At 34.4% G+C, this 14195-nt stretch overlaps 1 protein-coding gene across 3 annotated transcripts in view; it reads right to left on the bottom strand.

The window, feature by feature from the left end:
* Window positions 1–14195, bottom strand: part of DNAJC1 (DnaJ heat shock protein family (Hsp40) member C1) — a 202022-nt gene that overhangs the window by 106442 nt on the left and 81385 nt on the right. For all 3 annotated transcript variants that reach the window (XM_033852435.2, XM_033852436.2, XM_073801646.1), the window contains exons 5-6: window positions 13421–13518; window positions 12350–12443 (exon numbers count right to left, since the gene is read on the bottom strand). In XM_033852435.2, the coding sequence (XP_033708326.1) occupies window positions 12350–12443; window positions 13421–13518 (192 nt within the window). The remainder of the gene's footprint in view (window positions 1–12349; window positions 12444–13420; window positions 13519–14195) is intronic.

The raw sequence follows: 14195 nt of genomic DNA on the forward strand, positions 1-14195 counted from the left end.
CACCTCAACGAGAGAGCCCACATGCCGCTAACTACAGAGCCCATTCTCCCTGGAGCCCGTGCACCACAACTAGAGAAGAGAAAATCTGCATGCCACAACTAGAGAGAAACCCGCGTGCTGCAAGGAAGCCATAATGGAAGATCCTGTATGCTGCAACTAAGACACGATGCAGCCAAAAAAAAATAAGGAAAATAAATAAATAAAATAAATATTAAAAAAACGATTTAAAGCAGTATATTCATTTAATAAGTAGTCTTCCTCTGCGTTTATGCTTTCAAATTTTATGATGAACAGAAGAAACTGAATAAGCAGTTATCTACGATTTCTCTATCTTAGAGAACTAATGAAAGCCAGAAACTACATGAGTATAAACATGTTTAAGTAAAGCCTTTACTCTCAGATAGGAAAGGGATGTATCCTCTTCCTGTTTTCTTCCATTGTATATTTTCTCAGTATTATGCATGGACAGAGAGCAGAAAAACACACTTGCTGAACTGAATTATTTGATAGCATAGTAAATTATATTATTGTGACTAACAAAGTACTAACACTATTTTCATATTAGTCCCTTAACTCCAAAAGATTTTCAAAATTACTATATGCAAATCTGATTGTGAAACTTCTATGACCATGTAGATACAAGTGAAAGTTGTCACTCCACTGAGAGTTGAGGACTGAGGACACACACTATACACAAATACTTAGGTGTCAAGATACAGTGGCTAAAGTCTCAAGGAGTGGCAAATAGGATAGGTAAGACTTTAGCAGAGTACCGAAAAAAGACCAGGCCTTTAATCACAGACATGGAGATAAACAAGTTGGTGCTCTAGGCATATGAAGATCACAAAATCTAAATGTTTGATAGAATTTGCCTGTGAAGCCATCAGGTCCTGGGCTTTTGTTTTTTGGAAGATTTTTAATCACAGTTTCAATTTCAGTGCTTGTGATTGGTCTGTTCATATTTTCTATTTTTTCCTGGTTCAGTCACGGAAAGTTGTGCATTTCTAAGAATTTGTCCATTTCTTCCAGGTTGTCCATTTTATTGGCATATAGTTGCTTGTAGTAATCTCTCATGATCCTTTGTATTTCTGCAGTGTCAGTTGTTACTTCTCCTTTTTCATTTCTAATTCTGTTGATCTGAGTCTTCTCCCTTTTTTTCTTGATGAGTCTGACTAATGGTTTCTCAATTTTGTTTACCTTCTCAAAGAACCAGCTTTTAGTTTTATTGATCTTTGCTATCATTTCCTTTTTTTCTTTTTCATTTATTTCTGATCTGATCTTTATGATTTCTTTCCTTCTGCTAACTTTGGGTTTTTTTTGTTCTTCTTTCTCTAATTGCTTTAGGTGTAAGGTTAGGTTGTTTATTTGAGATGTTTCTTGTTTCTTAAGGTAGGACTGTATTGCTATAAACTTCCCTCTTAGAACTGCTTTTGCTGCATCCCATAGGTTTTGGGTTGTCATGTTTTCATCGTCATTTGTTTCTAGGTATTTTTTGATTTCCTCTTTGATTTCTTCAGTGACCTCTTGGTTACCCATATTTACTTTAAATTTCAACAGAGTTTTGGTTAAGAATTTATGGTCCCTTAACACTCCCTGCACCCCCAAAATCTCAACCCTGGAAAAGTCTTATTTTATATTAAACCATATCAGTCATTTGTTCCTCAGTATGAATGAATGAATGGCTTATTAGCTTCTTTCCAGAGAGTAATTGCTAATAGTAGGGAAATGGTCAGGAAGGCATTGCCTCCTTAGGGAAGTAGGAAGGGTTGCACCATGTAAGAAGGGCACAGATAAGTTATTTATGAGGTGTGAAAGATGACGAGTTGAAATCAAACACCATAGTATAATAGAATGAGATAGAATATAGTGATGAAGAGGGCAGATTTTAGAGTCAAGCTGCCTGGATTAAGATCTCGGCTTTGCCATCTCACTAGCCATGTGACATTCAGCATTACTTCACTTTCCTATGGGCGAATTTTCTCAGCCATCAAACGGGGATAATACAAGTACCTAACTCATAAGGCTGTTGGAAAGATTAAATGTGTTAATATATGGGAAACCCTTAGAATAACATCTTGCACACAGTTAGGCCTTATATATGGTACCTATTTTTATCATTACTTCATCATTTTGCCAAGAACCTTATTCTCCACCACAAAGACAGGGTGAGTTTTTCTGCTTCATAGTAAACCAAAACTCCTGCAGAATCCTGCATCTTCTCACTTACATGACTTCTCTTTACCTGAACCCTCTTCAGCTCAGTGCAAAAACCTTTTGCTGGACAATCCCTTCCTAGTGGTTCTAACAAATCTGAACATTTCTCTGCTAATGTTTCTTCCTTCTGCTGCAGCACAGAATTCCACTAAAAATTCCTTTTGGAAATATGCATTAGATTCAACACCACACTTATCTGAGGATTGCAATGCACCCAATCACCTTAACCTACTCCATCTAATTCCAAGAGTTTTAACACATTCCCTTGTCTCACTCACTGTTTGTTCTAGGCAAAGAATCCTATCTCCCTTTTGCCCCATTTCTAAGCAATTATTTAAATGTTCCTCATGCTTTTTCTTTCCTTCATATCTTGTTTGTACTTGCAAATTATAATTACAATATGTCCACTCTAGGAAGCATTACTTCTTTAATAAACCTACGATCTCAAATAATTCTACTGTACTCAACAAACTCTTTGTTCCAACCATCCTTCTGTAGAGTTTGGTGTCCCATACTTTAAGATGCACTGACAAACTGGAAGACTTTAAAAGGAAAGTGATCAAATGGTGAGGGGCCTTGAAACTATATACATATACATACACTCAGATTACTTTCTATTATAGGTAATTATACGATATTGAATATAGTTCCCTGTGCTATACAGCAAATCCTTGTTGCATATCTACTTTATGTATAGTAGTTTATATCTGTTAATCTCATACTCCTAATTTATCCCTCCCCTCCTCCCTTTCCCCTTTGGTAACCGTAAGTTTGTCTTCTGTGTCTGTGAATCTGGGCTTGAAACTGTATTTAAAAGGGGATGGAAATGAGAAGATTAGGGATAAGTTTTGATTTTGGATAAATACAAAAAAAGAGCTTGCTGATAATTATAATCACCTGAAAATGAAACAGACTGGCTTTGCAGGTAATATTCAAGAAAAGACCAGGCCAGTGACAGGGGTGGGGGGTAGGGATTGGGGGTTGGGGTGTCATGTATTCAAAAGAGGTTGAATAAGAGCAGTTGTTTGCAACCTTCCCCCCCACCCCATTCTTCAAGAGAAGCTAATTCATGTGAATACCATTGTTAAGTAGGGAAAATAAACACAAAGTCTCATTTTGAGCCCAGAATAAGCCCCAGTTTACCTACACAGGAAAGGATAAATTTCTTGTGGATAAACTTCTCATCCATCTTTGGAGACACTGCCTGGCACATAATAGATGCTTAATAAGTATTTAATGAGTGAATGAATGCTTAATCAATCAGGGCTCTGGACTGCCTAGGTTTAGCTGCATAATACTGTATTAAAACTACAGAGTTTACACTGTTCCAAACATAGAGTTCTCATCTTCGAGGAGCATTATATAATCCTTATGGATGGAACATGAGGAAAAGCTTTTACTCTAGAATCAATTCTCTTAATACTTAAAATTTCTTGGAGGGCTCAAAGCTTGTCTGCATAGACACCAAGCAGAGGACTGATTTTACATTATAGAACTATGACTTAAAGAATTTATATATTATGAGTGGTTCTTTATCTAATTGTAGAGCATGGGCTCCTGCACAAGAAGGTCTTTAAAAAGTAATATTTATTTATACTTATTTACTGAACCACTATTATATGTGTTGTACTTTGTTAGGATATATGGGGGTTATATGATAAGACAAGCAGTTGCCCTTAAAGCATATGTAAAAATATCTATGAATATCAACCAAAATAAGGAATATAAACTACATGAGAACAGGAATTTTGGTCTTTTTTAGAAATTTTTTTGTATTTCCAGAGCCTAAAAGAATACTTAGCACATAGTAAGCACTCAGTAAATATTTGCTTTGTAAAGCAACCACACTCTGATAAAAACTAATTAAAAAATAGAGTAAAAAAAATATTTGCTGAATGAATTATTGAAAGAGAGAGTGGTGCTCTCCCGACATTCTATTTGTTTCCCCACATTCCCTTATTCTCTTGAAATTAGGTGGGGTTATGGGACTAGTTCTGGATGGGCTGCGGTTAGAAATATCATGTGTCATTTCAAACCCAACATCAAAAAACTTGTGCAGTCCTCCAGCTCTCTACTCTTGCCACAGGGAGCAAGGAAGCCACATGCTCCAGATGCGAACAGCTAGAAGATGGTGAAGACGTCATTATTCTGGGTCCCTAAATTAGAGCTGCTAGTTAGAGCAGAATGTCCCTTTTCCCACCAACCAGTGATAGATAAGTGGCATACACTGGAAAAAAATTTTAAGTCACTGAAATTTCAGGGTGATCTGCCCCATAGTCTATCCTGATTAATACAAATAGTAAGTGCTACTAAGTTAGTACAGAGAATATACAATGGGAAATTTTCAGTTGGCCTCATCAAGAAAGGTTTCATAATGATGACGACAATTTAGCTAAGCCTTGAAGATGTAGTATTCCCAAGGTTAGTTAGCTACAAGATGGAAGTCATCCCTTATAAATCTTTCTTTTTAACTCTATCGACATAGTTTATCTAAGTGATAAAGATAACATGCTGCGCTGGCACTGCTCGTCATGTTTTGGTTTTCTTTTACTTCTCCATATATGAACCTTAAAATATTAAACAATCCAAAAAAATCTTAGGAAAGAAAGGAATTTAGATTTGTACAAGCAGGGAAATAGTACCACCTGTCCTCATGGGAATAGGGAACATTTCTCTCTGACTGTGTGACAGCACAAATCTCTTGTTTGAAGCTTACATATAACCATCAACACAGGAGAATATCGTTAAGTGCACTTCTGAAAATCTGCCCATAAATTCAATTTCTCTATATCAAATTTTGTTCTCCAACTGACTTATAATCTCAGAATTAGATCTAATGTGTAATTACATATAATGTATAAAATTACAATGAAGAATACAGGAAAACTTTTAAATTTCATACTCTGAATAAGAGTAAATTTTCTTGTACAGAATGATAGTAACACTAAATTTACAAGAAGTAATAAAAATAAAGCAGAAATCAAGCTCAGCTTTCCTCTGCCTGAGTCAGTAGTATTCAGGCAGTACTGGGCTTTGGGAAGGCCCAAAGCAACTTTTTCCATTTGTGCTAAGAGACAGAAGACACCACAGAAGTCATCTATTCAGCCCCAGCTCAATACAAGAATCCTTCTACAACTTTTATAACAATTACAGTCTGCCTCAATATTCATATAGAGAATGTAAGATCAGACAGCTTATTCACTCACCATAACATATCTAGCTTGTTATCCAGCTGTTGAAAAAATTTATTCTTTCTTGGCTTTTATATTTCTTATATTTTAAATCTATTTTCGTCTGCTTTAAGTTTCATTTCTACCATTGACTAGTAGTGTCACTTTAGGCAAATTGTCTCACCAGTCTGAGTCTTAAACTTGTTTTTCATCTACAAAATATGGAATTGATGAGACTATGCATCTCTAACATCCTACCTAACATTTTGTGATTTTAAAATCTTTTCTACAAAACTCTATATTCTGCCTTTGGACCTCCAAATAAGTGCATTTTATGGCCTCCTTTCAGAGGGTAGAAGGAATGGAATCTTTGTTATGTTGTGAGGTCTTTCCAGTTTTCCTGTATCCCTTTGTCCTTCTGTAGCAGTAGAGTTTCAGCCTTATAAAAATTCAGACGAGTTTTTCCCAACCTTTTTTATTTGTTTACGTATTCCCTATGTAAAGTATGTTTGTATGCAAAATTTTCCAAAGAGTTATGGGAGTACTGAAAGTAAGCTTCCTCATCCCTTGGAAAATCTGTGTTTAACTCTGAGTAGAAGGGCAGGCAACTGAGCTTGCTACAAATGCCTCCTAGCCTTTTAGAAGCTTTTCTCCCTGCTAATTAGCTGTGAATGTTTTGTTTATTTGGTTTCTGTCCCAGCAAGCAGAAGCAAAGGGGCTAGAAATGAAGGGCCCTGACTGTAGAGAGGGTGACCTCCAGGCTTGTCCACAGTTGTAGTTTCCATGGAAGAAGCTTCTTGGGAGGGAGGATGCCTCCATTTATAAATAGTTGTATAAAGTACAGTATTCCGTTTACGCTCTTAGGCAAGATTTATTTTAATTTTTTTAAGGTAAAGGTCATAGCACTACAGAAAAGATTATTTTCTCAGCCACTGCTCCTCAGCAACCTATAAATCCTGATAGAGTGGAGATATACATGCTGGAAATTTCCTACAATAATTTCTAGTCTAACTGTGTTCATATTAGATCAGCTTGGTAGTGAGAGAAGATGGGACTGGGACTTAACAATGAGAGAAATTAACAACCTTAGGCAATACACACCTAAAGGAGTTATACATTTTATAAATTATGTTACTGAGAAATGTAACACAGCAGGTAGAGAGAAATTTAAATGGTGAGTTCCCAGAAAATCAAACAAACTATCGAGCAAATAAATTCTGAATACTGAAGACCTTTTTCATCTCAGAAAATGTAGAGAACTATGAACTATGATTTAGGTTGGTAATCACTTGGGATATTTGGTACTTACTGATTTTGTATGAGAAATCGGTGGTGTTAATGACCTAAATTATCATGGGCCTAAATAAATGAAGCTCCAACACAAACAGGCAGTGACAAAAATAAACTAAGTTATAAGAGTTAAAATGAAAATATGCACATAGCATTGGTTATATTTCATCAGTTGTTTGCTACCCTCATGGCTATGAATATATTTCAGAACATATATGGTCAATTAAAAAACATCCAAGAAGGGCATTTTGGAGGTTAGAAAAATTTCTTGGGGTTATAGGCTGAATATAGTCAACACGGAAGACTGGATTAGTCAGATTCCAAGAGATTGTGTACTCCCTTCAAACTATCGTGAAAAAAGAAACACTGGTAAGATATGAAAGTGTCACTAGGGCTATACTTTTTTTTTTTTTAGGGCTATACTTTTAATGTTAAAATTAAATTCTAGCCTCAAAGCACACTATGCCTCTCCTGATATAGACCAAGTTCCTTGTTATATTCTAATTCACATTCCATATATTTGGTTGATCATTCCACCTACCGTTTTCACTGTCTAAACACATTCTTCTCAAGTTTCCCAAGCTTCTCTGCACACGGTCATGCATTTTACTCCTCTCTAAAGTTCTCTCATCTCTCTATGGACACATCAATTTAAAAACACTCTCCACATTCTTCTTCTATGGTTTCTCATTTGACTTTTTTCTTCTCTGCCTATGTGGGTACATGAACGATATAGGGATATACACTTTGCTAAACAGAGTAATATCCATACATCTTTCCCTTCAATATTTTCCAATCTAGGAAATGTTTGTTATTAACTTAACATCGAATATTTTACATATATCAAGTATAATCGTTTTCAGTTACTGGCCTCATTCTTCTAATCTACCAAATCTTATAATTCTTTCAATATATTTTTCAGAACAAAGGAAAGGAACAAAACCCAGTGCTGGAGGTAATAAAGACCTTCTCAAAAAGCAAGGGGAGCTATCAAAGAAATACTTCTACCTCTGCCCTGCTTGATCACAGAACCACTTTGAGTATTTTCTGCCCACTATGTACTTTAACTTTCCCATTCCTAACAATGTATACATATCTTTGACAGACATGTGCGATGGAAACACTCTTCTGTCTCAATGTCCTTTAATAGATTTGTGAGATTTATCTATTAGGGTATAAATTCCTAAAAGGCTATATTCAGAGTCTGGAGACCTGGGATATAGTCTTAGATGATAGCAATGGGCTATGTGGAATTTTCTTTTCTTTTTTTTTTTTTTTAAAAAGCAGTTGTACAATGTTTTCCTCAGGTTTCTTCCAGTTCTAACACATATGATTATATGGGAGTTACTGTATCTATCAAATTATTTTTGTACACAAACTAGTACACAGAGTGGGTACTTCACTGTCAAGTGTCTATTCATCTTTCAAGACTCAATTCAAGTGGCTCCTCTTTTCAGTTTTCCTTGGTTATCCTAAATAGAGACAATCTTACTTCTCTGAACATCTACAGAAGTCATTGTTTATACTACATATATGAAGCTTACATACCATATTGTGTCCCAATTATTTTAATTCATGTGATATAACCTCTACCTGACTGTAAGGTCCAAGAAAGCATATTCATCTCTATAGCCTCTTGTTCTGATATTGTGTTTAATAAATTTTTATTGAACCCGCTAAACTGTTTTTCTAAAAATATAACCAGAAGAAGTTTTATACATCAAATAACTATGATATAACTATTCTCATCTGTAATTTTTGGGGGAGAGGGATAGAAAAGAATTTAGGTAAAATAAGTAGGCAACAAGGAATTTTCTTAGGGATCTTAGATACTAAGTAATAAACAGTGAACTCAGGAGCACAAGCTGAACCAGAACTGCCACTTTTTCAAATCTTACTAGATAACCAACCATATATGCATGTGGAGTGTAATAAAGGAATGGGTATTTAGAGGAGGAGTGGGAGGAAAACAGTTGAAGATGAAGAGCTGTTGATATGACAAGGACAAAATTTGGGTACCAGTTCTGCTAGTGTGAGGCCATTTGCTGGAAGTCTCTGAATCTCCCACTTTTAGCTTGGAAACTCCATCTTATCCAACAGCTGCCTGCTTACACAGAATATCTGCAGCTCAGTTTTAATGAACTTTCCATGAAATTCAAGGGATTCACACACGGAAGTAAAACTCCCTTAACTGATACCTATTTAACTAACTGTATGCTTATATGAGCTGGTTGTATTAGCTCTTAAACCTATTTGTGTCAGTGATACATGTTATTGTAATTATACGATTCAATTAAATATTATATTAAAAAGATGAAAACTGAGTAGAAAATGACAGTTGTTTCTATGAAAACCAAGTGGATGCTTTGGAAAGCTCAATGAAAGAGTTGCTAAAAATGCTGTTAACTAGATGTAAATAAGCCGATGATGAAAGACTGAGCGACGGATATCATACAAATCTCTAAGGCTTACACAACTACATTGCTTCACAGGAGTATGGTTTAACTCTTCTTTAGAGAAATCAACTGGAAATCTGTCCTTAAAGAAACCAAGATGATAGGTATGGTTTACGCAAGAAAAAGGACTCCTACTTAAAAATAAAACAATGGCCCTGTATCACAAGAGTGGTGAAGAAAATGTTGAAGGTCATGTGTATCATTTTTTTTATATTGAGTAGGGCTCTTCTATCACCACTGTGCCAGTTACTAATACAGACTGCTTCGGGTAAAAAGGGCTTCCTCTAAATTTCATAAATACCTTTCTTAAGAAGATCTCATAGAAGTGTCACATGAAAATTTCAGTGTTGTAGATAAGGCATATGTATTCATATTACACGATTTTATGAATGATAAATTAATACAAAGGTCAAAGCAGACAAAAAAAAGCAGACAATCTAATCTTAATAGCAACTATTCAGTATTGCTTTGCTGATGCTTATGAAAGTATAAGCTATATGTTTATCAATGTAAAATACTTTCACTATTACAGTTTGTATCAGAGTCTACTATATTACATTATTTTGTTAGTGAACATGAGTAAAACTTTAAACTTCAAACTGATTCAACAGTTTAAGAAAGTTTCTGAAGAGGCTAAAATGTTTTTATAAAATTCCTTATTTTTGTAGGCTTTCTAGAAATTTGTGATAAGGCAAAATAATAACTTGTAATTCTAAGCCATCTTAATATATTGATTCTGTTTTTGCAAATTACTCCACGCTAATCAAGAAATATGTTAATTTTACCAACTAAACTTTGTTTCAAATGACTTAGATTAAAATTACAAAGAAGTGTTTCAGACTGACATTTTATGTGATACTTTATCTATACTGCCTCATGACTATACTTTTAAATTCATCTACATTCTGGTTTGCCTACTGCACAGATTCTAAAGCCGGCAAAAAATAATCATTCTTTAAAAAATATAAGAAATCATGTCCTAAAATATTTTTCTGTCACATCTTCTCATAAATATACCAGCATGATAAATATACTTTCCCCTCTCTCTTATTAACTCTTACATACGTAGCATATGAGGATTGTGGATTTTTGTTCAAATAAACAACATAAAACTTAAAATAAACAACTTAAAAACAAAAGCTTTTAAATTACCAAAATACTTCAATTGTCTCTATTAACAAAATATATGATTCTGTAAGCAATAACTACTAAGATAAACAATTTTGACAAAAGAACTGGTAAATAATTTCTCAAAGGCTAGAAAGAAACACACTAGTAATTTTTAGTTCATTTTCCCTTCAAATATAAAATTTGCATTATTAGAGGAAAAAGAGGAATAAAGTACAGAAGTAGGAGTCATTCACTTCCTTAAACAATTAGGAAAAACAGCTGTTTCATGAAAAAAAGTGAGTAGAATTAAACAAATTATCTGTCTCTCTTGCTCTTTGTATTTTCTGAAATGAGACATTTCCTCCAAAATTACAACTTCAAAGAATCTCAAAATTTGTACACCAAAACAATTATATATTCTTTCAAATATTCTGTTTATGTGTTGGAAATTTTCTAACCAGATGCAACAATTAAAATTAGCAAAGAAATAATAGAATATGTGTTGGTATGCTAAATATAAAAAAATAAGAAATTGCCATATCAATATGATATGTACATCCCATTGTTTGAGGAAGACTGACTAGCAACAGAAACTTTGATTACCAGTTTAAGACAAAATATCTTGACTCCTCTTAAAGTTGCAAATAAAATGGAAAGCTATATATATTTTTGCTTAATTATACCAATGCTTACGTAAAGTGTTTTTTTTTCACACTGTGTACTTAAATGCTATTAAAATATGGTGACAAACTATTTGAGCTTTGTTCTTTTTTACTGGATATGCCTTAAATGATTAAATTTTTATTGCTTTTATATCTGTCCTAAAGATAGTATTGCTGCAGCCACGTAGCACAGGGAGATGAGCTCGGTGCTTTGTGACCACCTAGAGGGGTGGGATGGGGGGGTGGGAGGGAGACACAAGAGGGAGGAGATATGAGGATATGTGTATATGTATAGCTGATTCACTCTGTTATAAAGCAGAAACTAACACACCATTGGAAAGCAATTATACTCCAATAAAGATGTTAAAAAAAATGAAGTCGGGCTTCCCTGGTGGCGCAGTGGTTGAGAGTCCGCCTGCCGATGCAGGGGACACGGGCTCATGCCCCGGTCCGGGAAGATACCACATGCCACGGAGCGGCTAGGCCCGTGAGCCATGGCCACTGAGCCTGCGCGTCTGGAGCCTGTGCTCCGCAACGGGAGAGGCCACAACAGTGAGAGGCCCATGTACCGCAAAAGAAAAAAAGAAGTAAAAATTATAAAACTGAAAACCATAAAAAAAAAAATAATTTATCAGAAAGAAGATGTGACACATATATACAATGGAATATTACTCAGCCATAAAGAGAAATGAAATTGAGTTATTTGTAGTGAGGTGGATGGATCTAGAGTCTCTCATACAGAGTGAAGTAAGTCAGAAAGAGAAAAATAAATACCATATGCTAACACATATATATGGAATCTAAAAAAAAAAAAAGGTTCTGATGAACCTAGGGACAGGACAGGAATAAACATGCAGACATATAGAATGGACTTGAGGACACGGGGAGGCGGAAGGGTAAGCTGGGACGAAGTGAGAGAGTAGCATTGACATATATACACTATGAAATGTAAAATAGGTAACTAGTGGGAAGCAGCTGCATCCCACGGGGAGATCAGCTCGATGCTTTGTGACCACCTAGAGGGCTGTGATAGGGAGGGTGAGAGATGCAAGAGGGAGGAGATATGGGGATATATGTATACATATAGCTGATTCACTTTGTTATACAGCAGAAACTAACACAACATTGTAAAGCAATTATACTCCAATAAAGATGTTAAAAAAAAAAGATAGTATTGCTTTTTCCTTTTTTTTAGTGTCTTGGAATTCTAAGGTGTTATAAAAGCAGTGTAAGAGATAGTTATAGGGGAAAAAAAGAGATAGTTATAGGAATAGATACCTAAATAAATTTTAGAACTATTCTAAATTACGTTTATACTTATACTATTCATTCAATCATCATTAGGAAGCATCTACTGTATATTCAGCATTCAGATAGCAGGCATAAATTATTTCATGAATAATTAAAGTGAAAGCATCTAATATTATAAGAAAGAGGTACATTTTACCTGGATTAGATGAGGCAATGCTTTTAGTGTAAGGCAAAACCAAATTCCCAGCTTGCAGGGGAGCAAATCATGCCATTGTGGTTTCACCAGTAATCTAAAGGGAAAACAAAAAGCAAAAATAAAGAAGCAAAATATAGAAAGAAAGTTGACAGACAAAAATATTTTTATAATAATCATGAATTCTGTTTTGAATGGCTATTTCAACAAAGGAAGAAGTTTTTCAATGAAATATTTATGACAGTTATCACTTAATCTGAAGTATTCTATCATAAAATATATTAGTACAACAAATGCAATTATGTATAATAAGTAAGAGAATCTAGGTTAAGATTTTGGGGAAGGGGACTTGTAATCAAGTTATAAAGATAAAGAAACAAAAGCCCTGTTTCTAACTGGACTTTTCATCAGTTTGGCAAAATGAATTCTTAGACCTTATGATTACTTCAGCGGTAAAAGACTAAACATCATCAGAGTGTCCCCAAGTGCTGACAAGCAGATATGAAGACTGTAGCATAAACAAACCAATACATAAAAATTAATGTCATTTGCAGTTCACTGAAGCATTACTCACTGATGTCATCAGAACAGAAGACAGGCAGAATAGTCTCTGATCTCCATCTCACATTGATCCAGTTCCTGCCCTGCTGTGTGAACTATTTAAACCCTTTATTTCTTCCTATGAATCAATAGAAGAAATGGTAGTATCTCTTTGAGTGTGCTGCATATCACTGTCTCTCTACATACTGTCACTCCTGAGCTAAACACTACAGTGATAGACTCTTCTAGTAATACTTCGTTTCTAAAGTTCAGTATAAAATTTTCAAATAACAAGAATTCAGGGGTTTAATTATGTAAATATATATGAACACTTTACAAAGGGAAAAACCTGTAGAACTTTTGCTTAAGATTAGAATGTGTTTCATAAACTATGGCACAGTATTAGTCTTTTATAAACTGAATACAGATGTAAATGTTAGCATATCTGAAATGGATATACATATGAAGTTGAATCACATTAAAGACATATTTTAAAACAATTTTGAATTATAAAATGTTTTTATATGCTCCCACCTTTCATTTTTTTCTGAAGCACCAAGTTTTGATACATCCACAGTCTTGCCGCCTGTCTTTTTTTTCTTTTCTCTCTTTTTTCTACTAAGCAGTTCATCCTTAATGTGGAAAAAATTATGGTTACAGGTTATCATTAACATGTACTCTTCAAATGTTATCAAGAGTCTTCTGTGAAGGGTAAACATTATAGAAGAACATTTATGCAAATGTATGTAGGGTCCAACATGATTAAGTAAAATCATCAATCTTTAACAATAACTGTTGCCATGGTAACCAGTCCTTAAACACACATGAAGTTCAGCACTGTCAGTCATGTGTATCTCCATAGCAATCAAAGTTTTCTAAGAAGAGAAGGCATTCAACTTACTTTTTCTCATTCATCCAACTTTAATAATGTCACTTCAAAAAGAATGAGTAAACAGATGCTAATTCATGAATACTGATAAATATGTTTATCTTTAGCATATAAATAAAAGCCTATAGCAGAATAAACTATGTAGTAGTATATTAGGCTAAGAAAAATGTAATATTTTTTAACCAACTGATCTCTGAAATTATAAACTTATACTCATTTCAAGTTTTACTGAGTTAAAAGCTTTTAAAATAATCATTCTTTATGTAAGGGCCTGCGACACAAAAATTTCTAAAATCATTTTACATAAAAAATATGTATATCTGGAAGGTGACAATTAAGAAAACATAGCTCTACCTTCTAATTTTCAGCTAGATATTTGAGCCTTCACAAAATTTTGTAACAAACTCAAATGCCACATTT

Source organism: Tursiops truncatus, chromosome 2 (genome assembly GCF_011762595.2).
Source record: "Tursiops truncatus isolate mTurTru1 chromosome 2, mTurTru1.mat.Y, whole genome shotgun sequence".
Taxonomy (NCBI): Eukaryota; Metazoa; Chordata; class Mammalia; order Artiodactyla; family Delphinidae; genus Tursiops; species Tursiops truncatus.